This window comes from Falco peregrinus, chromosome 3, assembly GCF_023634155.1.
Source record: "Falco peregrinus isolate bFalPer1 chromosome 3, bFalPer1.pri, whole genome shotgun sequence".
In the NCBI taxonomy this organism is placed as follows: domain Eukaryota; kingdom Metazoa; phylum Chordata; class Aves; order Falconiformes; family Falconidae; genus Falco; species Falco peregrinus.
The window spans coordinates 113,920,284-113,944,875 of NC_073723.1; the positions used below are offsets into that span (position 1 = coordinate 113,920,284).

Genomic DNA, 24,592 nt, shown 5'->3' on the forward strand with positions numbered 1-24,592 from the left:
CACACTGAAATTAGCCAATTTCTCAAGCACACAATACAAGAATGACTGTCAGCCTAACCTGCCACAGCACCTTCTGCAATTAACTGTGCTGTTCTGCTGGCTAGGCATCCCCTTAGCCCTCACTATTTTGTTTTGCTTTCTTCTATCCATCATCTCCCTTCCGAAGTAAAAGGGGCAGTCAGGTATCAGCACAAAGTAGTAGTAGGTTAGTGGTTTCTTTTCATATGAGCTTTCCTGGAAGAAGAAGAAGAAGAGTTATTTGCTATCATCTAGGAGTGAAATTTGCAAACCTACACAATGCTTCAAGTTTGCCAATGTAACCAGAGCCCTGCCTACTGAATCTACTCAAATCTATTTGAAAAAAAAAAGTATTATGGTGTAACAAGTCAGTTGTAAACCAAGTTAAATTAAGAAATGAAGGCTGCTGTCTCACAGACTATATTCAACCCCATCCAGAGCAGCCATTTTTAGGCACTTGGCAGCTGCACAAGATCTCAGGAAACTGCGATTACAGCCTACCACCTGTACACACCTTTCAGATGCCAGCTTTAAATGGTTATTCTTCCAAGCAGAGAAGAGGTCACAACAGCCCTTGTTTTACTTGTTTGGCCTGGCTTCTTGGGAATAAGCTCACCATTCATGTAGAAACTCAATATAAAGAACTCTGATTGTTTCATGCAAAAACAGCCCAACATCAAGTAATATTTAATAAAGTTTATTAGGTTACTGAGCATTATCTACAGTCATAAAATAGAAAGTCAAAATTTAAAACTGTACAAAGCTATGTACTGGTGAAGTGAGAAGATATTGAAGCAATGGAGCACAAAGAGCATAAGTCAGGAGAACACAGCTGCTTCCCTGGAATTCTGGAAGACACTGGTTCAAGTTGAAGGCAACCAAGTAGGGCTCCATACACACCAAATTTTCTTGTGTCCCACCCTGTAACAGAAACTGGTACAAACCCCTACATTAAAAAAAACATAATATTAGATTAAAAAGGGGCACATCATACCCCACCCAGTCTTGGCACCAATTCTGTGCTTAAAAAATATACTATGCAAGTAGTTTACTTGAAAAAAGGTACCCTACAGCAGCTGTTTAAATCATGTTCTTATACATACACCACAAATATATATATATTAACATTTTCAACAACTAAACTCATTTGTACCTACACAGAACCAAAGGGATAACTCAAGAGCAAAAACCAACCACACAAATGATTTTCAAGACAAAGAAATGTGCAAAATAACCCCAGAAAGGCAGCATAGTGACCTGTGGTGAGGTCAAGAGAGCAGCTCCTGCTAGTAAAGGAGTGTCATCCTCTTAACTTGGCTACTGAGGTGAGAATCTATTTGGGCTGTGCTGATTTTGCCTGACCTGCTTATCCTGTTTATTGCAGTTCTCTCCTGCCCCCCAGCTCTGGAGAGGTTCACTTTTTTCTTGCTGTACCTGAAGATCATCCCACTGGCCTCTGTTAAAGTCTTGTAAGTTACATTCTGCAGCAATCACCTTGATTTCTTATCTGCTGATGGTACTTCTGCAGCCACACTGCTACCACCTTCTCTGGGACAACTTCCCACCCCCAAGCAAGAAATCGCCAACTATTCCTGCTGCATAGTTAGAGATTATGGCAAAGTCCTATGACAGAACAAAGCCTGGTTTGGATGACTTTAAGCAGCTTATCTAAGAGAATTCCCTGGCAGTGCCATCAGAGAAACATTAGTATGTTTCTCTAAAGCCTTAACTTGAAACAGGCTATACAGAAAGCAGACCTAAGATGGCAGGACCTGTAACTGTGTAACAAGTCTCAGCTCATACAGCCCGTCTCAGCCAACTGCTGAAGTCTGTCCCTTCCCTGTCCTCACATCAGCAAGGGGCCTTTGATCCCAGACTAAAACTTACAGTTTTAAGTCAGAAGTAGGCAAGTCATGACACAATATGATTGCTCAATCAACCGAGTCAAACCCACTAAGAAGAGGCAGAACAGAGAACAGAACAGGAGAATGGAGAAAACAGTGCTGATAAACAAGAAAGCAGGATTCACTATCTAGGAAACAGCATTAGACCATGATGAGAAGTCCTGGCAGAGATACAGACAACAGCAACATAACCACCTTCCCCAAATTTAGAAGCATCCTGGTGGAAAGGTTCTTTGTTTTGGTGTTTCAGGGTTGAGGTTTGGTAGTGTTTTTCTGTTTGTTTTTAAAAACTCAGCAATTAATTCTTCTTGGATTCCAGACTCTTCCCAACTCTGCTGGCCACCCCATGCCTTTGCATTCTTAGAACATGGTCTTAAAATTTCCACTCCTAATACCTTTCCCCAAATTATGTTCTTCCCTTTAGCTGGCATAGGAAAATCATTCACTCCTAGGCTGTAAAACCCAAAGAGTGCAGTACGGCCTTTTCTCAGGATAAGCACAGAAGCACAAAGCTTCTGTAAGTGTTCTTTTTGTAGGTGTGCTGGGGAAGTGACTTCCAAAGAACAAACCACTCAGCTGTGAAACAAGGATTACTTAAGAACTTGCCAATAAGGGTACATTGAGACTTAAGCAGTGGCAGGAATACTTTGGCCAAGGAGTTCCAACAGTAGTGATGACACAAGGTGGAGAACCCATTGCTCAGTGGGTCAGCTCTGACATTTTGCCTTGGTTCCAACTCTCTATCCTTGAACATGAAGGTCATTGGTAGAGCAGGTAACTCTTGAGGGAGGCTGGCAAGGGCAGTGTAGGGATCTCATTCAGTCTTTCCTTGCCCAGAGCAAGCCTCACAGCTCGCCGACACAAGTCCATCAAAGGCAGTGGTTCAGCTGGGAAAAAGAGACCCAAGACATTAATACTCATTTTGCTCATTCTAAAAATCCCCCCCCCAAAAAGTGAACACCCGGCACGTTTGCAGGGCCAAGCCATCGAGCATTCACATATCAGCAACTTCAGCTCATCAAATACACAGGCAGAGCATGATGTTTCTGTAGAGGTTATTTAAGCCATATATGTGCATGAACAGAAAAAATACTGGTCCGCTAATGCAAGTTTCCCAAATGCAACAGCATTCAAGTGCCTCTTACTGTAGCATCCAAAAATCTTTACAGGAGATTCATTGACATAAAAGAATGCAGTAAACAACCTGATAGCATCATGTGGCACAGGTACCCAGAAAGTACCATGATTTCTCTCATACAGTAGTGTTAACAGCTGTCAGCTCCTTTATTTGTAGTACATACCTCCCATGAAAAACAAAGCCATCTGTCAAAGCTTCATGTCACCACTTGTATTCTGACACTTTCCATTAGAGGATTCCCTCCTGTGTCATAAACCTGGGGAAGATTTAAGCCTTTGGCTATCTTTTTTTCAACCTGTACTTATAAACACTGAAGATAATACTAGTTTTTCAGGAATGGCATATGGGGTCCTTTGATGCTGAAGAGTCATTCATAACGTACAGGGGGACTAAGGTCAAAGCGAGAGTTAACACTGTCACAGCTGCACAGAAGGAAGATACAGATTAGTTTCTCACAGCTTCTGTTGCCAAGTCTGTCAAAGCTCACCTCTACACAGCATGCTGCTCAAGCCTAAGGGGTTTCTCCTCCCCTAGAGAGGGCTAACATGAAGACATACCAAATCAAGCAGATAACTGGACATCCTTCTAACAGCCTGAGGGCTCAGCATGCACCATTAGAAAGCTTCCTTTACAGACATCTTGGGCTGAACACAGGCACCTAAAAACATGCACAGGAATGGAAGTTTGGCTGAGAAGCTGCAGTTTTCAGGAACCTCGACAGATGCCAACAGCTCTAGCTTCCACTACTACAAGCCAAATTAATCTGACTGTTCATACAGCTGTTTTTAACAGCCGAGAGACAGGGAAAGCTTACTTTTTCTGAGCATGGTCATGTTATTGCGTTATTTCATTTTATTTATTTATTTACAGGAATTCTTGCCATCAGTAAGGTGGATACAAGTCCCTTTGCTTACAGCTAAAATTGAAAAGTTAGAACAGGGGAGTGTTGTCAGTAACCTCTGACCAGGCCAGTCCTGATTCTACTTTGGAAAAAGCAAGCAATCGTATTGCTCCATGTAGGAAACACTTCCATTGAGAAGTGAAGATAGATAATTTTTATCTAACTTTTGGCAAAACGCCTGTGAGAAGAAGAGTTTGTTAGCTGAAGAGAGACTTAGTAACAAAGGCAAGAAACACATGCACTTGAATTGGTCTGTCACCTCCTGAAGTTAGCAGCCAAAGCTGAACTAATGCCCTGTTTCCCCCCTCTCCTTCCCTGCTATGGATACAAGCTATTATCTGCTCCAGGGGAAGCTGCAGTAGAATGTTTTTTCTAGAAGTTTTCCCAGTGCTTCAAGCGTCAATTATTCCTGAGGAATCATACCTCTCTCTGCACACCTCTGTTGCACTGATAGCTGGGTGGAGAGCAAACAGATCTGTCAGGGCAGTGCTGTTGCTTCCCAAGCGCCATCATTTGTCATACATGTTCTGCACCACAGGTGAAAGTATGGCTGCACTCAGCCCAAGGCTCTGCTGGTCCTACCTGCTCCTGATCTACTTCAAGATCCATGCTGCCTCTTCTGTAGGGACAGGTCTCTACAGCTAGGCTGCATGTCTCAGCTCTGGCTGTGATACTGCCAGACAAGCCTACCACTGGCAGCGCTCTGTTGGCACTTCCCAATGTAGCTTATTCTTAAGCCACCAGGGTAAAAGGCTGTCCCAATTCCTCCTGCAGCATATGGAGATAGCTGGGACAGAGGCATCATCTAGCCAGCATCCCAGAGGATGCAGGACCCTGATCTTCAAAGCCTACAGATGTTACCATAACAAACGCATTCCAGTTTAATGGCCTTAAAAGGAGAGGATCTCCTTCCCACAGAGATTAAGAACGAGTACTTAGTCCTCACCTTGTTTGCACTGATAACCCAGCCTGACAGGAGACCCCCAGACCAAAAGAGAAAGCACACACATATCTGACCTCCTTCCATTCACAAGCACTACAATCCCTGGACAGTGTTGCTACTGAACGCTCAGAAGCGGTTAGAGCCAGACACCTTCTGTCTATCTGTGCCAAAAGAGCATCCTGTCATTCCTGGCCTTGTGCCCACAATTCACTCCTATGCTGAGAACACATTACAACCAAATCCAATACTGGAGGTGGCCTTGCTAAGTGCAGTTCTGTGCCAACAACTCCACAGACTTGCTGGCTTTGAGGGGAGCTGCAGCTTTTGGCTTTGACCCTTCCCTTTAGAAAAACCTAGTTACTGGAGCCGTTATTCCGTAAGCTGCTGGGGCAGAATGAGCTAGGCTTCTTTCTTTTGGTGAGAAAATGCTCTGCCAAGAGCACTCTCATGGTCTTGCCGAGTTGAAGCATATTTCTCAAAGCACTTGTGGATTTTTCTCCCATCCCTTTAAAAGGCTTTCCTGGTTATTCTGACAGCTCAGTTTTTGATGCCCAGTGTCAGCCTTGCTGTGCCTCATGTCACCAGTGCCAGGGGTTTGCCATTGCTGGCCTAGCATTAGAACATGTCCTAAGCACAAATAAGAGAGCCCAGTATGCCATAGCCTTTGGGCAGATACTGTTGTGGAATGCAGGGAGCACACTACTCCTTTTACATCAATACTGCCAAATTTATTGCACTAACAACATAAATCCAGATTTTAATCTGCTTCCTTCACCCTACCCAGAGAACTGAGTCACAGTATGGCCCCATGGGAATTTCTGACTATGAGAGATAACAGACCCTAGCACACTTGGACAGCCAAATTTATTACTCAGCTTAGCTACAGATGGATGTCCCTATTAGTAAAAGGCCTGGCATGCAAGTTGGGCTGGCTATAATATCCAGCCCCACACTGGAAATGAGCACAACCTGTCCTGAAAGCAGCTGAGAAGCGAGGTACTTATTTTTTTGAAAAATGAGACATTCCCACTTCCCTACATAGGGACAGATCTTCCCACTCTTGTCTACAAGGGATTTTAAAAGTCCCTTCATTAGCCATTTAAGGAAGGTGATTGTCCCTCAGACTGTTTCCTGTGAAGAGGCAACAGGATTATGTTGCCAATAACGCAACTGTCAGAAGGACATACCCACTAATACTCTAGTAGCAATACAGAAAGGTTTGTTGCCTCTGGACAGGACTGGTATCAACTTCTACTGTACTACCTCCCCAAACCCTGCTTGCTCCCTGTAGTGCTTTGGTAACAATACACGTTTACAGCCAAACAAACTTTTTGAATGGCCTATTACGGATCTGGCACTGTATCCGGCAATCCTTCCGCTGACACGAAATCCTCACCTCTGGAAAAATGGAAACCCTCCCCAGGATGGTCTAGCAAGCCTGCACACTTAAGTAGCACACAGATCTATGCTGCTAGAACAAATACAGAGAGTTATACTCACGGTCAAGTCCATTCAAGTAGCACATCCGTATTTCACAGTGTCCCCACACTGCGCTTACCACTGGATATAGCTTTTTCCCTTTGAGTCCCCGAAAGGCAACACCCATGTATTGCCCATCTACAATGAAGCTCAGCGTCCCATCATCCATGTCCAGAACCACCAGGAAGGAGTCCGGCACAATGAAAGTTTCATCTGGTTCTAAGAAGGCAGGATAGGTTTTACTTGGCTGGTTCTTGCCATCATGGTACAGTCTGTTGCGCCCAAGGTCCCACCCCCAAGATTCATGGTTATTTCCTACAAGCGTCGTGTACCCTACTGAATGCAAAGGGGCATCTGCTGTTGCCACCCCAACCACAGCGTGCGTGCCTCGCTGCCTCATTGCCCATGTGATCTGCCACACATGCAGTCCTCGTGTATATCCCACTTTGCCTCTGATGGCATCTGTACTCTGAGCCACCGGATGCCGGTGAAATATGAGTTTGTCATCCTCTTTCACAAATACATTCAGTGAGCGGTCATCATTGTTCCATGAATGCAGTAACTGGACTTCATATGATACCGGAGGCATGTCCAGTAGCAAGTCCAGACGTGTGGGTTTGCTGTAGTCAAGTCCTTGGAGTTCCTGTTTCAGTGGCCTGTATACAGGGTCCCTCATATCCACAGTCTTTATCCCACCTGTGACCTTCTGACCCATTGTGTGTTCTGATTTTGCCTGTTTATAGGCTCCCAAGGCAAACTCATCGATTTACCCAGCCTCTCCTGCTGTCATTCAGCCCTTCAGAAAAGGTTGCTGGAGACCTCGTCAAGATGCACACCAATCAGTATTGCCTAATGGATAGACAATAAAAACAAGAGAAAAGTTAAACACTAGCACATACAGCCTTGCATGCAACATTTACAGAGCGCAGTTTTAATCTGTTTTTTCCTGACAACTTGTCCTTACTTTCCACCAGCAAGTAAGGATAATACAAGCTACTTATGCAGTATACCTGGCATACCAAAAGATAGCATATAGATCAAATAGATAGGTACTATGTTTCTAATGCCCCCTTCAGAAAGGCACTTTAATTTCTGGTTCTTTTTCTACATAAGGTATAGATTCAGGTACCAGAGCTCATCTTCTCTCTACAGTGACTGCACTGCTCCTTATTACTGCATCACTAAACCTTAGGAGAGCACATCTGTATTTAGGCTCCCCTCCAGCAAACCTTGCTTTTACATCATGAACACCTACCTATATGTTGTCCAGGCTGGAAGATTTGAGAAAAGTTTATTCAAGGCAGAACCTAGTACTAAGTAATGCTCAAGACTTAAATTTTCTCCCCGACTGTCTTCAGGGGTAGGACTGAAAACAAGTGTCTTGTACAGGCATAATTTTGTCTGGTCTCCCAGCCCTAGTTCATACCACAAGGTCAGACTGAGCAAGACATCCCAGCAAAGGCCCAGGCTGCCCAGTGGTGTTCACTGCTCCAGCTCCTTCCAACCACCACAGAGAGTTTCTTCTCTTGCCAAAGCCACCTCTATAGATATCCACAATGGAGCCAAAACACACAAGACATTAAATGCTTAACAGTCCAAGCAGCTTCAGTCAGTTTCTCAATGACAGACCTGAGTTTACAATTGCATTGTCTTTGGACCCTGTAGTAACATGCTACAGCTGACTAGTAGTGAGAGATTGGTTTATATAGATAACTGCTCTGCAAAGCTTTCGTCTAAAAGCTGCCCCTATCAGCAAAGAGTGGCATTACTGAATAAATGTCTCCTCCTCCTGCTCTACACAGGTTGGAACTAGCCTTCAGAATGCAAAACATTCATAAGTATAGCTTCCACTATAAGGAAGGGAAAGCAGGCTGCATTTCAGGAGGGATGTATTTGTGTTCCAGCTCAAGAGAAGGATTGCAGACTGGCAAGTACAACAGGCACTACAAACAGGCTTAGTACCTGCAGTATTTTTGCAGGGTCCAAAAAAAGTTTATCCATGTAACACACTGAAGTAGTTACTTTGTGTTCTCCCAGCTGGTATTCCAGTGCTTCCTCTGCAGTGCTCCTAGACCTAACAGACATTAGATGAAGACAACTAAATTGCAGCCTTCCTGTTTTGGCTGGTATTTGTAAGTGAAAGTTCTCGGGGAACCTCTAGGATGTAAGCATCCCCTAGAGTAAAGGCTACATACTGCAGAGACATACACAAGTATTGCCTGTTGTTGTTACCCAGCCATAAACAGTTTTCTTCCCTCAGCACCAACAGTTCCAAAAGAGAAAAAGAACTGGGCACAAACCATCTCCCAGTAACAGTGATCAAAAGGTAAAAGCAGGCAATAATAATGAAAGCTTCTCCATCTGGCAAGTTACAAGCTTTCCACAGGTCAGCTAGCAAAGCAGCTAGCAGCCATTGATACAGGTTTGAGGAGATTAATTCTCTTCAACCCCGCTAGAGCCTTGCTAAGTACCTTGGAGGCCTGACTGCAAGGCCAAAACAGCAGACAAAAACCTGCTCGGTCCTGCCTCGGGGAAACCCACTCCAACATCTGTCTGTACTATCGGCCCCACTGAACTGCTACAGTCAAGAGAGCAGATAAACCTGCTGTATGGTTTCTTTCATATGAGCAGCTTCAGTTGGGGCAGCTTCTCTTCTCCAATAGGAAAAGAATCCTCAGCTTCAGACAATAGTCCAGGGGGAGGAGCAAGATTCTTCTTAAAGTTTAGCAGTTTTCCTTCCAAATTTCAGAGAAACTTCTAAAAAGTTTAAGCCAGCTTGGCTTGAGATACTAACTCATTTCACGTACCTCTCCTCCAGCACTGCATCCACTGAAGTGTCTCTGCTTTCACTCAGCAACACAAACACTCTGTAAGACAGCTGCCAAACTGGGGGCAGCGATTAGAATTAGAAGTGGGACGGGAGCGAACTAGCTTTCTAAGAAAAAAAAAATGTTATTTTAACATTTCCTGAAGTGAGGCAATCACACAGGGCTCCTGCCAGCTACAGTCACAACAGTTACTCACAACCGAGGACCTCATCTGGCATAAAAAAAAAATAGAGCATGTATCAGATCTGTTTTAAAAATAAGGTTACTGAACATAAGCTGCAAGGCTTCAGTAGAAGGTGACAGGGAAGCCTCACATATGCTCCGAATTAGGGATCAATTCACCAGCTTCCCTACAGGTTTTTACTACTAGTCCAGGGTATGCCACTGGAACAGAGAGCTCAAAGTCTTGCAGGTCTTGAGAGACAAGACTATTTTTCTTTTCCTTCCCTTTTTTTGAAGCACAGAGAAAAATGTTTGAGGTTCTTCACAAGTCACATTACTAGGCAGCAGTATAACTATTTCAAACTAAACAGTGCCGTCCCTGAAAAAACAACTACTATTAAATAAGGTCTCATAATTATCAGCTGGCAAGGTAACTGAGGCATCCTGCAAGTTAAGTACCATCCACAACATCAAAACAAATCCTGAGTTACATAAGCCAGCTGGTGGACAGCTGAAAATAAGCAAGTAACAGCCAAACCCTTTGAGGTATAGCGCAGTTGCTGGATGCAGTGCAAACACATTTAGTTGTTCTGCCCCACAGCTCAGGTGTTGAGCATAAGTGTTTCCATGACACAGACACTCCCAGCCTCTAAAGGCACATGCTCCATTGCTCCCTAAGCCTAAGGAACAGCTGATCCCAAGAATAAGCCAATACAGACATGTGCCGAGCTGCTGGTATACAAGTTCAAGCACACTGCTGCAACTGTCTTTCACAGACTTTGTGGAATCCTACAAACCGACCTACCAAGTTGCTTGATCTGCTTTTTCAACTCAGCACGTGTATTGCACACAGTTATTCAAGCGTTTGACAGCAGCTCCTCCCAATCATCCTCCTGTCCCACCTTTAAGCCCTCATGCCTGTGTGTACTGAAGTTCTCAGTTCTATACTTAAAATTTGACACCAACTCTGTTATGGAGAGATTTGTGAAATCACTTCAGCAGGTGTCTTCCCTGGGAAAGGCACACTAATGCTGACCAGAAGCAATGATGTTTAAAAAGTTACAGCGTAAGTCATTTGCTCAGGCTGGGATAAAGAATCAGGCTGCTGTGACAGGACTGAGCCATGTGGCATTTCTACAGAAAGCACCACCTTCAGAACCACCTGGCATTCCCTCCCCTACAGTATATGGACAAAGGCTGTCATCAAGGCACTGGCTAAAGCACACTTGGAAGTCTACAAGCAAATTCACCTGTTGCAACTTTGATTAAGATCAAAGAACAAAACACTGGCAGGAGAAGGAGGGGCAGAGACTTCCCGAGAGCTGTATGCTACATGCGACAACACCACATAAGCAGCAAGAACTAAAACTAAGCAGACTGCAGGAGTGTTCGTGCAAACCGCTTCAAAGCACAAGATGCTCAAGTATGAGTACAACTCTGTTCTTCATTAGCAAAACAATGCCTTGTTCTTTGTGACCGTCTTCATCATACTTCTGTCAAGGCTGCTGCACTAGAAGAGGAATCACCACAGTGAAAGACAGCACAGACTTTTGAAGCACGTGGACTAGGATACTGTCTCACTGCTTGCTCCAAGGAGAAAGAAGCCTTTCCTTAGCACAAGCAGCACTCATCACTTGCGTTAGTTATGACTTCCCGGGCAGAAAAGGACAATGACCGGAATAAAGAAGAGGAAGGGGGAAAGACGGGAAAAGATTGGAACAGAGGGGTCTATTAGAGTGAGCACAAGTCAAATACTGAGCACCATATGCCAAGATTTAATGTAATAACTGTAAAATGGCTCCTTATTAGGGCAAGGCAATGATTCCTGCTCAGAGCTGGCTCCACTGCTCCTGGCACTAGCTTGGTCTAGAACTGCAGAGTGGCACCTTGCCCTACAGTCAGGAAGCACAATTATGCTCTCATTTGTTAAAAGGAAAAACCTCTTCATGCACAAGACAATACAGGCACTTTCCCTCAGCAGGAGAGGCACAGAAAAGCATACCCTCTTAAATTAATGGATTAACGCCCTGGGCAGCTTGATATGAGACACAGCTAGCCCTAAATAAACAGATATACTAGCAAATTAGCTACTTCAAAACCTTTGAACTGTTGCAGGTTTAAGCACAAATGTAAGCACTGGAAGTGCTTTTATCTATTGTATCACAGCTCACACTTGCTGCAATCCCGCTCTGCTTTATAAACGTAAGTTCACCCCCATGACGCTCTGTTCTGCTCCCATGCTATTTTCAGTCTTATTGTTAACCTTCTAAGCTTAAAAGCTTTGGAACAAAGTTAGAATGTCTCAGAGAAAAATGTTCACTGCTATTTTCAGTGAGAATTAGATCTCCCCTCCGTTTAGCTCTTCAGAGCAAGTAGGCAATTTGCCATTCTAGAAAGACACGCCAAGTTTCAAAACAACTGCTTGCTGCAAATAGATCAAGGCAGGAGACAGCAAAGGCATTTCAATGGAAGGTGTCAAAGTCCCTGCTGCTGAATGGGGAGGACGCAGTTTTGCTGAGAAAAGGAATGTATATGGCAGAGCAGAGTTGACATCCAGCTCCCTCTGTGTAGGTATTGACATGGACTAGGCAAAGTAACTGCCTACCACAGACCTCTCCAGCTGAGGCAGTCATCTTTGTTTAGTTCACCAAAATGCTGTGTACAACAAAATGGAGCCACACTCTGTGCCCACGGCCACATCTACTCCCTTCAACTGACAGGGAACCTCATAAACTGCAGCCAAGAACCCAGCTAGGCAGATGTCATGCAGGTAGCAGTCTCAAGTATCCAAAGCAGAGTATTTTGTCCCCCAGTACAAATTCAACAACAGAATCTTGATTTCAGTTACTTCCCCGGTTTCCCCCAAAGCCTAGAGGAGCACCTTGCAAACATGAGGCTAAATAGTGCCCCTTAAACAACTCGCACAGCTAGATTAAAAAGTCGTCCACATTCAAAACAAGGCTCCTTATCGCTCCCAGACGATTCACCTCACTCCTACCCATGCTGGCACTGAAACCCATTCACCTGATCTGAACACACACCAGAAACACAATCCAAACTACCAATACAGTGAACTTAAACCAAAGAATACTCACCCAGTATGCCCTCGTTGTTTATTTGAGGCCAAAAGGCTGTCCCCATGAAAGTTTTATTACACAGTGGGAGGTTATTTCAGATAGCTACATCTCAAAGTGACATACAAATTCTAACAGGCTGCTGTGCAGATTTTCAGCTCCATTTGGAAGCAACGTGCACAGCAGCAAGAGCCCTCAAAGTCCCAGTCCAGAATTGGCACACAGGGCAAAGTATTAGTACTAGCCACTCAGGAGCCACTGTCACTGCTAGTTCCATTAACCAACCCGGCTCTTGAGCTACCAAACCACTGCCAGAGGCTTAGTATAGCACTGATGGTTCACAATTGAAGAGTTCTAGAAGCATTCTCCATGAAACAAGGGGATAGAAAATAATCTTACTGGAAGATGCCTGCAGTTATTTAAGCACCTGTGAGACATTCAGCCACTGAGAACACCCATTTTCGTGAGGTTGAACACTGACAAACCACTTCCAGTTACAAGGTTTACCAGAAAGAAGGACCAGAAACACTTCAGCTACAAGAAGTTTGATAACTTCAGTTCAGTAAACCCATGGCTCCTTACAGCTCCTCCCTTGCTCTGTGACTCAACACTTGGAGGGCGCCTGTCCGGAACATCAGTTACAAGAACTGATGAATGCTCTGAAATTCCCTGATTCCTGATCCAGTTTTACTTTAAGTCTGTTTCTTCAAGTCACTTTACTGTGGCTCTTCCTTGGCTCTCCCCTATTTACCGAGTGTACTTTTACAGGTAAGAGGCCAGACCTTTAAACAGCCAGCATACTCTGGGTGCTCTACAGACAATGGATCAGAGCCCTACCATAAAGATTTCCAGCCTAGAACACACCTCAGGAGAAAGAACAAACATATACATTCCGCACATGGTCATTTACTTTTTTACTTTTAGCTGAACTAAAAAATCCCAGACAGTACTAAGTGAGGCTAAAGAGCTCATGTAGCTTTGCTCAGGCTTCCATGATTTTACTAGAAAACATTAAGTAAACTTGGTCCATTTTCTTGGGCTCAATGTTCATGCCACAAGCCAACAGACAAAGGAGCTATACTACTCCTAGCTTGCTGACTCACCTGCTGGCAGCAGCTTACCCAGGGTCACCTTTCAAGTCCTTCAAGATACATGCACAATTGCACAACTAGTGTGTCAGGAACTCCCCACACAGAGACCCTTCACAATGCCAGCCATTCTTTAATGTGATCTCTAGAAGCTGCACCTCAACACCAGGTATTTTCCCCATTCTCCTTTGATGGTGCTGAGAACTGATCCCTTGATCACAGGCTTTCTGTAAAACCAAACTAAAACCCAAAATACATCAGCAATACTGCAAACATCTTAACTGGAGCAGACAGAACTACCACAGCCTCAAATAGCATTCAAACTTTAGCCCCCAAAGAACCAGAACACCCAATTTTCCCTGGTGTTAATTTCCAGCATCAAAAAATATACCACTTTACTTGCACTGTGTATTTCTGCCTACTGCATAGAGTGGTCACAGGAAGGCTGTGGCACCCCATCCAGCATTTCACCAGCATTCTGGCTTTAGCACCATTCCCATAGCACTAAATATTCATCAGACCTTGGGGGGGGGGGGGGGGGGGGGGGGGGGGGAGCTCACTCACCTATGTGTTAAAGTTTTCCAGTGCTGTGTTAGTAGAGACCAAGCAGCTACAGAACAGATGACAGGAACAACTGCACTAACAACGTGGTTATAGCTAGTTTCAGAGTGTTGCAATTCTGCTTAGATCAGGGCTGGGCAGGCAACCCGTACTGCACAGCACTGGTTTTGGCAGCGCTGCCAGCCACACTGCTATCCTGCCCTACACAGAAGGTTGCCACAGGGGCAACTTCCCCAGCCCCACCTACTGGAGCTGAAGCACTTTGGCTCAGCAGGTTTAGCTGTTGGCAGGGCTCTGCAGCCTCCACAGAAAGTGAAACTGTAGTCACTCTGAGATCACAAGAGGTTGGGCAAGAAAGATGGCATGCATCCCAGCAAAAAGGAAAACCTTCCACAGTAAGAGGCCCCTGACAAGTAACTGTGCTCAAGATACACCAGGGATGCGGAGAACAAGACCCTTAGTATTTGGCAATGCTTGATTTACCTAGACTACAAAGTTACAAGCCACCTTGCTAAGTGGATAGCCTCATTCATCTACTACACTGACACCAAGAGATCTGCTCTTCTGTACCTGAGGCAGCTAGTACAAGCATGCCCATCCCGAGACATACCAAAAAAGGCTTCTGTCCAAGAAAGCCAAAAGCACATCACTGTACAATGCTGCTAGGACTTGTAACCACTGAGAATCAGCTTGTCTGTATGAACACAGCACTCCAATGCTCCCCTCCTAAGAATGATTCAGACAGTTTCTGCAAAAGTCTTCTAGCTATTTTTGCTGTGTTGAAAGGTAGTGTGATGAAAGCAGCATGCCCTGTTACACCATGTTATGGAGTGTCTGGTTCTCCAAAGTGAAGCACTGAAGTTACTCAGAACAGCATATCTGAGTAAATTAAAATCTGGAGCAACAATCACCCACTGTCAACTAAGCCACTTACTAGAAACAACCTAAAGTTTCCACTGTCCACCTACCCAGCCAGTGCCTGTTAACTGCAGTGCTGCATAATCTAGCAGAAAATACTACTAAGCAACAGGCGAGAGGTTACTTTGCGAAGTATTTGTTCAAGTTGCTTCAGTCATTACAAAAGGAGTTCCACAAGATGCTGCCAGAAATCTTTCCTATTAAAGGCTAGTTACAAATGGTAATTTTGGTTGCAGAGAGACCAAGACATTTCTTTAAATGAAAAATGTGAACTCAGGCTGGTTTTCCTCACAGAGGAAATTTAATGGATGCTTCAGAAAGGTCATTAGACCCTTTACAGCTCTGTATAAGGTAGCTCCCAGGTACCTTATGAATGCCAACTGTGTGTTAAAGACCAGACACAATGTTTACTGAAGGCTCTTCAAAATAGCTTCTCAGAGGCAGATTTCAGCCCTTTGCCTGCTCTGGCAGTGCCATCTTTGGTGGGCGTCCAGTCTTAAAATGGTCAAATATTTGGAGTTAAGTTCTCCTTTCCACTCAGGCCCTGTACTTAGTGACAGGCTCTTCCCTAATAACCCTTCAGAACCACAGTGGAACATGGATTCTTCCACAGCCTCTCCCACTTATGACTAATATGCACTCACAGGCACAGCACTAAGATCAGCATGCCATACTGACATAATGGCTATGTCTACCAGCACAATCCATGATCTTTCATTCATCCCACATACCTGAGCACATGTCGTAACATATTGCAGAAAGGATTTTTTCTTAACAAGATGCTGGGCCGGAGACTTTCTTTCCTTAAAGGACAAATGGCAGCAAACTATCTCTTCAGGACCTCTGCTTCCTTGCCTCCTTCAAGGAGAGGAAGCCAGCTAGTAATATGCAGCCACAAAGCAGCTGGGATCAGCTTTTTAGAAGCCTCAGTCACTGCAAGCCATTGTTTTTGGCATGAGGCATTGTCTAGGTAGACTGACCATAGGAAGATGGACTAACTAGTACTCTAAAGCAAGTCTTTTGTACCTTTCCCAAAACCACCCTGAGGACCCTTGGTCCTCTGTATTTTGAGGACAGCAGCATTAGGAAGACATGTAGATTAAACAACTACTACTGCTGGCTTCAGACCTCTGTGTTACCAACAGCATAGTTTCTCCTTATCCCCTTGCACGATGTGTCCATTTCCTTTCCACCCTTACCCATGGTCTGTAGCCTTCACAGAGCAAAAGCTGTGTTCAAGTTGGGACAACGATACTCTGGCTAGAAACAGTTCATTTATTGGTAATTTAACATAGAGATATGAAAAGGAATGAAGCAGTTTGCTCTGGTTTCCCAGCATGCTAACTGTACAATAGAAGTTTACTTTGAACACATACCCCTAACATTGCAGAGCACCGCCACAAGTGCCTGTACTGCAGAATAAACAGCGTATGGCATAAAGAAGGTTACTAAATTGACCATGGGGCCTACGAGAAGCCATTATAAGTGTGCACAGCAAATAGGAGCTGACTGAACAGGCCAGAAAGGCAGCAACTACAGCTCTTCCCCCATAAGGCAGGATGGAGCCCTGAGCTGACCAACCCGCATTGAATTGACAGCTCTGCATCTTAGCTAAGCACTGAGAAATTCAGCCAGAGTCCCTTCCCCTGTCCCGCAGCTGCAGCACTAGCCTTCCTTAGACCTCTCCCCTCCACTCCTATCACTTCCTGCTGGTCTAGAACATTTGTTTGTAGCCAGCTGCTGAAGTGCTATTTTCCAGAAGCAACTTTTAAACTCTGTATTCTAGCAAGTATTTACAGGTAGCTGCTACAAACCTAGAAGACTGACCTCATGAACTTGGGTTCCAGATAAGAGTTCAGCATCTGAATCATGCTTTTTAACACACACACACACCTGGTCACATGCTTAGATGACAGCTCAGCTAGCAGCCTAACCATTTGCCTGTGGCTCTCAAGTTAACAACACGTACAAATGAATTGCAGACATCACTGCTTTAATGCAGAAGTTGTGGAAGGCTATAGTGGGGAAATGCTGCTGACAAAGATCAGTTGTGTCAAGTTCAGCTTTGAGCCGTAAATCTGCACTCTAGAAAGATTCTTTTGGAGGAAATAGCAAAACAGCTGTGGTTTAGCAGTTAGATCTGAGCTGAGACAGCACCTGTACAACTCCACAGAGCTCCCTTCCTCCTGTGGACAAGGATAGGGAGATGTGACAGCAGGGTCAGAAAGCAATGCAGCCACTGCAGATGGAGAGCCTGGAGAAAAACCAGTAAGTTGTTGCAATTACTATGCCCTTTATGTACAGCCCTATTCTCACTCAAAGTACTTTGCACACCATCATCAGCACAGCCATTCTGGAGCACAAGCTGTTTACAGCCAATGCACTGGTTTGGAGGAGCTTGTGGGAGGCTATAGCACTCCACCTGCAGCACGTTCCACCAGCATAGCAAGTTCTCTGCATGCTTCAGCACGAGGGTACCCATATAGAGAACAGAGCAGCAGATCAAGTGTCTTCCAGACCAGACAGAACATAATTCCCACACACCAGGTTCTCATCTCACCAGTCACATTTGGCAAAGTCCTATTTCTTTTAGCTCCTGGTCTCGTTTCCAGGCTAGATCTATCAGACAAGTGATGCTTTTCCTCATTGTTTGTGTCAAGAATCCATTTTCTAGGGACGGAGTTTGTTCATACTGAAATTGAGACTGTTTGATACAACTATGAAGGGTGCTCCCAGGTTGCTTCACTGCAGTCTTTCCCTTAAGAAAAAGGCACTAGTGTCTCAGGGGAGTTAATTCCAAGGTTGAAAAAACTAGGCTAGCATAGATACACCAACTGTGTAAGTCACCTGCAAAAGGCAGTCTATTCACAGCTCTGATTTCTTTACATGCACTCAAAAGATGGCTCTATGATCTGCTCACAGACTAAGTTCTATGGGAAGTCACATAAGCAGAGGGAAGAGAGGTCACAGGCAGCCTTTCTTCACCTTATGTAGAGGTTCTTCTTACACCTTTATACCTACCCAGCCACCTTCAATTGTTTTTCCTTATGTTACAGAGACTTTGCATTTAAACAAGCACCGCTTCCAGAGGAAGCCTCACATTCCTGTAAGGTTGAAATCTATGCTTGGCACATTGCAAGCAAGAAATCCCCAGTTTTATAAACAAGCTGCACTTGAAAGACTAGTTTGCAGGACTGAAGTACCGAGTACAATGCCTAACAGTACTTTCCTTACAACTTCCCTGTCCTTTAGCAGCCAACTCCATGCTGCTTTTCTAACATCACACACTGTTAAAATTAATGAACAGCTCAGTTTAATAATTCTAACCAAGGATTACACTGAGGCTTCTGTTCAGATGCCATATACTATTACCCTTACATAAAAGCTTTGAGAATGGGGCTGTCCTGTCCATACAAGGAGCTTAGCAACTCCAAGTCAGCCAAGTGCTAATGCAGCCAGCATGGAAGGGTCTCAGATGGGTTTGTCTTCAGGACTCATAGGTTAGATGGCTACCCAGGAAGAAATTTCAGGGTCTTCCACGGCTCTACTTAGTCCACCCTCACAAAAAGTCAAAACAGCAAGCATTTAGGAAATCTACCTTCAAACCAGGCCTTAAAGCCTCAACTCCAAAGTTATCAATGGGTGGTCTCAGTAGTGTCAGGGAAATGAACAGGAATGACAAAGGACTGAAGAGGTACCTGTCGTGACAAAGCTACAGTACTGGTCTGCTTTTAGCTTCCCATTCAAAAGCATTTCCAACACAGTGACAAGGCCTGTCAGTTGCTCAGAAGCTTTTGTTGAAAACTGATCTGGAAATGGGGAGAAGGAAGACTGTCTACCCTTTCAGTGTAGTTACTGGCTTGACCAGAGGATGATCATCAGGTCAGGCCTCATTCCAGTGCAGTGAAAACCACAGTCCAACTGACCATTAGTTACTGTTTCTCTTCCTCTAGCCCTCCCCATCTCACTCCGTCACACTGCTGTATGAGCGCAAGCATTAGTGCAATCACCCTGAAGACTGAACTGGGGAACCAATCCAGGACCATGTTGTTCCAAGCTGTTTCACTGCCCCATAATACAGACATTTGCCCTAGCCCACAAGACCAGCAGGAACAAGTAGCAATTATTTTGACAGCCACTACCCTCCAGAAGCCATTCAACAGGTGGAGTAATAAGCTGTTCAGCACTGATGTTTGAAAAATAGTCAGCATCTGGCCAAGCTGCCATGCCTGCCTAATGTTTCTCCTTCCTTCCCTCCAGCACTGAAGCCATAAGGTCCCAAGACAGGCTGCATTTAGAAAGGCATTTCCTCCACAATTAAGCCATCATAAATTTTAAGTAGTAGATATTTACGTTCAGAGCTATTTGCATTAAAGAAGCCCACATAATCCATAATAAGCCACCCTCTTGCACAAGAACTCCCTGTTTAGTTACTTCCCCACTTCCTAATTTGCAGTCCACTGTCCATCCCTCATGTCCGTTTAAGTATCTTGATTCATTTTTTTTGTGTGATAGCCAGTAGATGTGGAGGGGAGCAGTGGGTGGAAAGAGTGGTCCAGAGCTTCCATTCCTGTATCAAAAGCTTTTTTTGCTTAGACTGCAAGATTAGCCAACAAAAGCCATCAGGACAATGTTTTTGGTAACAAAGCACTGCTTTCCCCTTGGAACAGTTAACAATGAATCACTGTGGTTACATGCTAGCAGCAGCTGTATTAAAACAAATCCATGTTAAAGTTCCCAGCAGTCACCTACCAAAACTCCTCTTCTGTCTCCTTCCTAGGTGACAGCATGGCAGAGCAAAGACACTTGTACAGCTGCATCTTGTGCTATTCTCTCCCAGTTCATGGGAGGTTAGCCTCCTATTTTAGCTATCCTTTGCCTAGAAGCAAATTTTTAGAAGACCTTTCTCGCTTCCCCAATCCTTCAAACACATCGCATACAACATGGTTGGGTTTCTCATAGACTTAAAACTACAGTAATTGCTGGAAGTGCTAGTTTAGAAGTCCTCTTTTTTTCCAGGACAGCTGCTGTGCTGCTTTCAGTGGGCAGGAGAAGGCAACTCACAACACTTCCATAAACGCAAAAAGCCCATCAATACTTTACTGAAGTCACCTAGTCCACATCAAGTACCAATGCCTGCACGAGAACCGAACTGAGCCCCTTACTGTGTTAGTCACGTAGATTTGGGCGAGTACTATAGACCTGAAAAAGCAGCATTTTCTTGAGTAGATGGATTCACAATGTAAGGTACACAGCAGATCCTGAGGATTTCAGTCCCTGCTCCTAAAAGCAATACAGAATACTCTGTTAGGAGACATGTAGGATCCATCAGGATTCCTTCTCTCAGGAAAACCATTTACAGTTTGAGATTTTAACATTAAGATTGCCCAACCACTGCCGCCTCCTTCCTCTTTTAATTTCAAGATGTCACAAGCACTGCTAACAGTAAAGCAAAAATCCCCACGACAGAGCTGCTGCCAAGCACCAAATTACTCAACCTGCTGCCCTCAAACAGGTTTATTGTGTCTGAAGCCTCAGTACATGTATCTACATCAAATACATCTACACCAGAGGGGAAGTTAAACAACTGTCTAGTACCGCTCATCAGTGCTATGGAAAAGAATAGTTGAAATCTGGGCCATGTACTATAAACAAATAATTCTTGGTCTATTGCAACAGTGTCTCTCTGCTCCCTCTAAGCAGAACATTAGATTCTTACTGCACCACAAACAGAATACAACAGTTCTCTGCAAGAGAGGGCAGAGCAGCACATTCAGTCACAGCAAAATCAGGGCCTTATGGTGCAGAACGGAAGTTATGCTCCATCCCTGCTTCACTGCCACTCAGTTTGGGAAGCTTCCGTACATCGCTTCCTTGGATCTGCATTTCCCCCATTTAGATGGGCAACAATACCACTACCCACCTACCATGCAGGGTAGAAGAAAATATTTTTTGTACAAGTCAATGAAAGCGCTGCACACTTCTCATTGTTGCATCACAGGGAGATAATTGAGGCAAAATGCAAACAGGACTAGAGGATGCCCTATGAAATGAGTAGGACATTCCAAGGTCCTGCTGGGTATCAAGCGTGCTGGGCATCATTCAGTTCCTCCTTACAAAAAGCTGCTTTGTCCCTGACATTTAAAGAAGCAAAAGTTAGCTTTTCCTCCTCCAGTTTTATAAATTTGTTTACATTTGCATCCTCAGCAACTCAGCTGGCATCCTTTTCCTCACATTCAACAGTCATGCTCTGCTTCCTAGTTCATCCCTTTCACCCTCCCTTCTACAATCTGCATTTAGTCACCGTGTTGACCTCTGTCACAGCAATCCCACCACAGGCAGGGGGACGGATGTAGAAAGACTCCCATTCAACTATGCATGCTTACTGCTATTTTTCAGGGAGGAAGTAATTCAGGCCCTCAGTCAGAAGCTAATTTCCTGAATGAGTCTTTTCCATCTGATCAGATACTATGACAATCAAATCATGAGACATAACACAATTCATTCTATAACCCTGGAGTTTAATGCAGTTAAGGATCTCTGCATACACAGCTATTGCACCTTTCTACACAGGACTAGTGCTATAGTGCAACCCCATCTGTGCAGAGCTTTAAGTACAAAAAAGGGCAGAGAAAGATATAGTATACCAAGCACAACTTCTCCCAAAGCTCTTTCCTTCCACCAGCTCAGAAACAGGTGCTAGCAGTACCTCACCAACAGCCTGGCTCAGCCTGTACACTGCATTTCCCCCCACCCTTTTATCACTTGGTCAAGGGATTAAGTTACTTGGGCTCCTCTGACCTATCATGATAGTCATGTCCCTCTTTAGAGAGGGGCTGACATCAGACAAACTAAGTGCAAAGCCTAAGAGCACTGCAGTTCAGTAACTGTTGTTTTAAATCTTGTATTGTTGAACATCACGTAACAAGCCTGGAACGCAGACAGTATGGCTGCTAAGGCCTTGGGCAGCATCACTTGGGAAGGAAAACATCTTCCAAAACTACATTTAACTGATCTTAATTATACCTTGCAAGTCAGATCCATCATCCTGTGGATTTAAGGGACACGAACTTTTCCTTACAATACTTATCAGAAAGACAGTTCACCTTGTTAATCATGCCCCCAAATCCTAAACACCCTTTAAGGACACAATTCAGGATGTTGCTCCTTTTTGTAAGTTTTGAAAGCAAAGGGAAGCTGCTTGGTCAGTGTACTGTCTGCTTTCTTAAAATTTAGTCCTTCACTGCTCCCCAAGAAAGAATGCCTCAGTTATATCTCTCCTACCACGGTCTTCCAGCATCGCAGAAGGGACAGACCACTAGCAAGAGCTAGCTCCATTGTCCAGCACACCGCACTGCAACAAGTAGTCAAAGGATTCAGAGGTATAGCAACTGGCAGTCCTTGGTACAATGCCATGACAAAATAAACCCCTGTATGATGACCTCCTGACATACAGATGGCCGGGCTCAGAGAAAGAAAATAAAGCAAGCTTGTGTGGATGCTTTGAGAGCCTAGAAACACTGGTGTCCCTCCAAGGACTGCCTGCTCCAAAGGAAATACTATTGTCAAAGCAAAAGTACTTGCCACTGCTAAGTATTCAGTATTACCACAGGATAGGAGTAGTTGTGAAGTTTAATTAGAGTCAAATTTTCTTTCGTGGCTCCCCTTCAACAATGAGACAAGACTGGAAGAAAGCTTTTTTTCTACAAACGTTTAATTAAAGAAGTTTTAGTAGCGATGCTGAGAATTGAAACAAGATTAATCTGTTATTCAGGGCAGAAATTGGTTATGACAGTTTTTGACAAACTGGGAAACAAACAACCAAAGCCCCCAAATTCTAGTCTGGCTATGCAGGAAATAAGTTGTCTATCATCTAACAAAGCAGCCAACCCACTTCGAGAATTTAACTTTTCTGATAATACCACATCAAGATGCCTATGCAAGCTTATTTCATAGAATCATAGACTAATTTAGGCTGGAAGGGACCTCAGGAGGTCTCTAGTCCAATCTCCTCCTCAAAGCAGGGTCAGACTAGGTTACTCAAGAGTTCCATGTAGTTTATTTTTGAAGGTTTACAAGAGCAGAGACTGTACAATCTCTGGCAACCTGTTCCAATGCTTGACAAACATCACTGGGACAAAAACTCTCCTTATACTTTGGGTTACGCATCTTCCTCTGTTCAAGTCATTCCAGTTTCTTAATCAGCCAGTTTCAGGTTGAATTTAGCATTAATCCTCAGGTCAAAAATCCTAAACAAGTAAATGTAGTTCAGCCTCTTGTACTAGCTGTTAGTGCCTTCTTACTGGACAGTGAATTACCCTAAGCAATATAGACATAGCTTTAGTTCACGGGTCTTTCTGTCTTACCTTGCCACATGGAAAAACTCAGCATTCCTCTACAGTGTTTACTCAGATCTCTTCATCCTGGGCTTGTTAAGCATTGAAGATAGCTGAAGTTACATCCTCATGCGTAAAGACCCATGGTATTTCACAGCTTAAACTATAGATTCATGTCTTTCCTGTCCCAAAGTCTGTGGAATCTGAGGGTGTCACCACTGAAGACAAAAACCTCACATGAGGAGACCGTTGAGTCACTGCGGAATTTTTTTTTTTCTCCATACTGTTTAGGAAACCATTCTGTTCACTTAGCCAAAGGATGTTTTCAGAAGCCAACACCCCTGCACATGCACCCAAAACAGGAGCTCATCAGCTCACAATCATGAGAGGTTCTTGAAATAAAATTTAGGATTCCTAACTTGAAAGCCTGTCAGACTCTGCAATGCCTCCAGCACCAGCCCTATATGCAAAAAAGCCTTCTGTGACCTCCCTCAGTAAGTCTGGTAGTTTCAGCAGGACCAGGTAGACATTAAAAAAAAAAAAAACCCAAACATTGCCACTTTCCAAAAAAATGCCTTTTGCAATTTCTCTCCAAAAGCATCTGGCTTCTACCATTTTCAAGGAGTTATTTCCCCTAGTCCCTACTCTCAAAGGAGATCTTGACCCCATTACCTGCACATCAGATGTGCCTCTGCTGCATTAGATAGCTCTTGTAACATGATAAATCATGTCAACATCATCTTTTCCATGTCCTGACACAGCAAGCCAGCCATGGCCAAGTTTAGGAATTCTTCATTTCCCAAAGTCACAGGCTACACAAGCTATGCTGTGTCTTAGCGTTATCCACCAGTTTCCCTCTCTCTGAGGGCAAGCCTGCTTCAGCATCGCCCTTGGAAACAATCTTCTCAATGCACACAGCTTAGTCACATCACCTTTAAGGAAGTACTGCACCTTACAGGAACAAGGCTTATTTTTTTAAGTGGAAGAGATGAAAGCCAGAAGCTGGATGTTCACACAAACCTCATGCTCAGTACAAGCCTTTGAAGGCAGGAAGGCCAGGGAAGGAAGGGTGGACTGGGAAAAAAGGACTGTCTGGCTAGAGGATAGAGATTGCTTCACTGCCACAGTGAAGTGTCTGAAGACTCAGCTCCTCCTCAGCTCCCTCCCCATGCTGTGCTCCACCTCGAGCTATACTGTCAGCACTCTTGTGATAGCATTAGCCACACACTGTGGCTTACAAAT

General features: G+C 44.2%; 1 protein-coding gene across 7 annotated transcripts in view; it reads right to left on the minus strand.

The window, feature by feature from the left end:
• Positions 1–699: 699 nt before the first annotated feature.
• Positions 700–24,592, minus strand: part of SPSB1 (splA/ryanodine receptor domain and SOCS box containing 1) — a 38,589-nt gene continuing 14,696 nt past the window's right edge. For 2 of the 7 annotated variants that reach the window (XM_055799741.1, XM_027787390.2), the window contains exons 2-3: positions 6,405–7,232; positions 700–2,809 (exon numbers count right to left, since the gene is read on the minus strand). In XM_055799741.1, coding sequence (XP_055655716.1) covers positions 2,682–2,809; positions 6,405–7,098 — 822 coding nt within the window. In that variant the 5' untranslated portion in view covers positions 7,099–7,232 and the 3' untranslated portion in view covers positions 700–2,681. Of the gene's footprint in view, positions 3,719–6,404; positions 7,233–9,190; positions 9,319–14,099; positions 15,956–24,592 lie in introns of those variants that run through there. The other 5 variants (XM_055799742.1, XM_055799743.1, XR_008746478.1 and 2 more) reach the window with 5 other exon arrangements.